Below are 2,937 nucleotides of genomic sequence, written 5' to 3' on the forward strand. Positions count from 1 at the left end.
ATGCTCTCAGCTGCAAGTATTTTGTTAATTGTTTATTCTGTTATTATATTGGTTGCATTGGGTGGTAATTTGTTGGTATGTGTTGCTGTATTCTATGATCGAATTTTACGACGACAGCAGGAGAATTTATTTTTGGTATCACTTGCTGTATCTGATCTTCTTATATCATTGCTTGTAAGTCCTTTTTTTTAAACTCTTTCACTGGTACTCAAAATTAACTTTAGCTCACAACAGATCTCTTTTTTTTCCTGTAGTTTGGCAAAATTTTTCAGAAAAAAAATGTTTTTTTGTTTAATAGCGACTTTCGCATTAGGTGATGTCATTCGCAGCATCTAATGATATTCTCGGATATTGGCCATTTGGTCGCTTGTACTGCCAACTTTGGATATGTTTCGATATTACATGTACCACAGCTTCAATACTCAACCTATCTGCAATTGCCTTACACAGATTTTTGCATATCAGTCGTCCACTCGTTTATGTCAGGTGTTTGCTTTTTCGCAATTCATGTCTATGTGTATAGGGAATTTATGAGATAACGGCGAAATGATATACCGATTTTTAATTCTTCTTTACAGTTACTTGCTTTTTTATTCCATACATAGAAAATAATTTTCCTGGGGATAATGATTGGAATAGCTTATTGCAGATTCAGACATTCTTCCTATTCTTGTATGAGTAAAGTACAGAAAGTTTTTCTTATATCTGGACTATCATAATAATATCAATTTATTTTTGACATATTTAAGATTGAACTCAAAGATAAAATATTGATATTTGCAAATAGCAATATAAAAATCAATCTTGATGAATTCATTATGTGATTGATAAGACAATTGTCATTCATACTGCATTAGTGAAGAAATTAATAGAGCAAGCACAGCTACTAATTGCTGGATAAAGATTTTGTTGTATGGATGCTTTACATGATATAAAAGATTTAAAGTTGACAGAGGAGGGAGAGAAGTGATAGTTTGAAGGAGTGCAATTATACAAGACAACAACGCTTCTCTCTTTGCAACTGTTAATGAAGTTTCGATTTTCACTGAACTGATAATTATGGTGTACTTTCCAAATGTGTGAAGGCTTCAGGAGGCGAAAAATATGCATCGTTATAGCATTTGTTTGGCTGATATCTGCTATCATTGGTTCCACGCAAATTATCCTGGAATTAGTACAGAGGGATGAAGGAATTGATGATAGGAATGAAGTTGATGAGACTAAATACAATAAGTAAGTTCATGTTCTTTAATCTTGATATAAATCCAATCTAAGTTTAAAATTATTGATTATAGATGAAAATAAATTTAACTAAATTGTTCAATTCAAAAGGCTTTTTGCAATCCTTATAATGACTTTTAACCTCCAATTGCTATCGATAATTTCAGTTCTCATCCAAGATGTGAGCTACGACTTAAACCATTTTATGCATTAGGCAGTTCTATGTGCAGTTTTGTTATACCTGCGGCAATGATGGTACTTCTGTACACTCGTCTCTATCTATTCGCCAGGAAACATGCTAAAATAATGCGTATCCAAGTTCAGCAAGCAGCTAACTTTGCTGTAACACTGAATGCTTGTGAAGGAATTCGAAATGTATCGTTTTTTAAAATTCCCAACAAAATGCTAATTTTAATCATTTGTTTCCATACGATAGTTATACCAGTAGTATGAGTGAGCATTTATTAAATTTATCATAATTTCCTCCTTTTCTCCTCTCAACGAATTCTTTTCTCACTTTTCTCAATGAAATCATCAATCTGCATTGATAATATTTAACCGGAAGGAAGTACGTCAATTAAGAAGCTTAAGGTAGTTCAAATAAGATGATTAGAAATACAAACAAAACATTCATAAAAGTATTTGTCAACTGTCATACAAGCTAAAAATTAATCAAAATGTATTATAAGTGATTATCAGAAGCTGTGAAAAGCTTTACAATTACTACTTATCTTTTTTTCCTTTAAATTGCATTTGTTGTTTTTGACTGTTTTATTGTTAAATAACATTCCAAACTCCAAGGAAAAAAATGGCGCAATAATTATTGTGTGATGAAAGGCAGTGATTCGTACAATAAATTCTACAATTTTAATCCTTAAATTTCAAATCACATTTAAAATATTTAATTAAATGTGTGTCATACGTACTTTTTACTTTCTCATAAATCATTTTACTACTTAAAGTATTTCTTTGGCAGATTAACTAAACGACATCTTGTACTTCCATAATGTATTTGGTTGATAGTGAACATTTCAAAGTGATCGCAGTGATGCCACAAATGTAAAGGAAAAGTTTTCAGAATACTAATGTTGGATTTTTTTATGATAGAATATTTGCAATGTGCCGTTGTTGTCACAGGAATGATCCTATTGTATTGGAACGAATCAAGTCGAAAAATGTCTCATCAAAACTCTGTATCACTGATCAGAAAGCTAGGTCAAACTTGATTCTTGAAATGAAGATTTGATATTGGATATGATCAATCTTATCCCAAGACCTATTTGCTGTTGGTACCGATCTATCTCTAAATCTAAATCTCTACAGCTTAACTGTTCATATCACTATCATTGTCCACTGTAACTCTAATCCTGTCTATGTTTGGACTTAAATTCAGAAGTTTTGCAATTGTCATCCTAAAGGTAGATATATATATATATATATACATACACATGTATATATATATACATATATATATATATATATCTTAGCTGTAAATCGATTTCTCTTTTCTTTTTCCAATCAACACCTCATCTTTACTTGTAGTTTTTATTGCCAATTAAGTATTTCGAATTTCAATCTTTATCACAGTTGTAACTAAAATTTTCGGAAATCTTCCGATTTTCCTAATATTATTTCTAAATTTCTATGGCCAGTTCGGAATTTTCTCAATCCTTACTGGATTTCTACAAATTATTTTTTAAATTTTCCAAAATTTTT

At 30.6% G+C, this 2,937-nt stretch overlaps 1 protein-coding gene across 1 annotated transcript; it reads left to right on the forward strand.

Annotated features, from left to right (window-relative positions):
• On the forward strand, positions 1-2,467 carry LOAG_06589 (hypothetical protein; the record flags this gene model as incomplete). The annotated part of the gene is made up of 5 exons (XM_020447182.1): positions 1-174; positions 314-488; positions 1,086-1,233; positions 1,389-1,596; positions 2,300-2,467. 5 exons carry the CDS (start codon positions 1-3, stop codon positions 2,465-2,467), a joined length of 873 nt encoding a protein of 290 aa, XP_020302561.1.
• Positions 2,468-2,937: the final 470 nt, after the last annotated feature.

This window comes from Loa loa (genome assembly GCF_000183805.2).
Source record: "Loa loa unplaced genomic scaffold supercont3.44, whole genome shotgun sequence".
NCBI classification, from domain to species: domain Eukaryota; kingdom Metazoa; phylum Nematoda; class Chromadorea; order Rhabditida; family Onchocercidae; genus Loa; species Loa loa.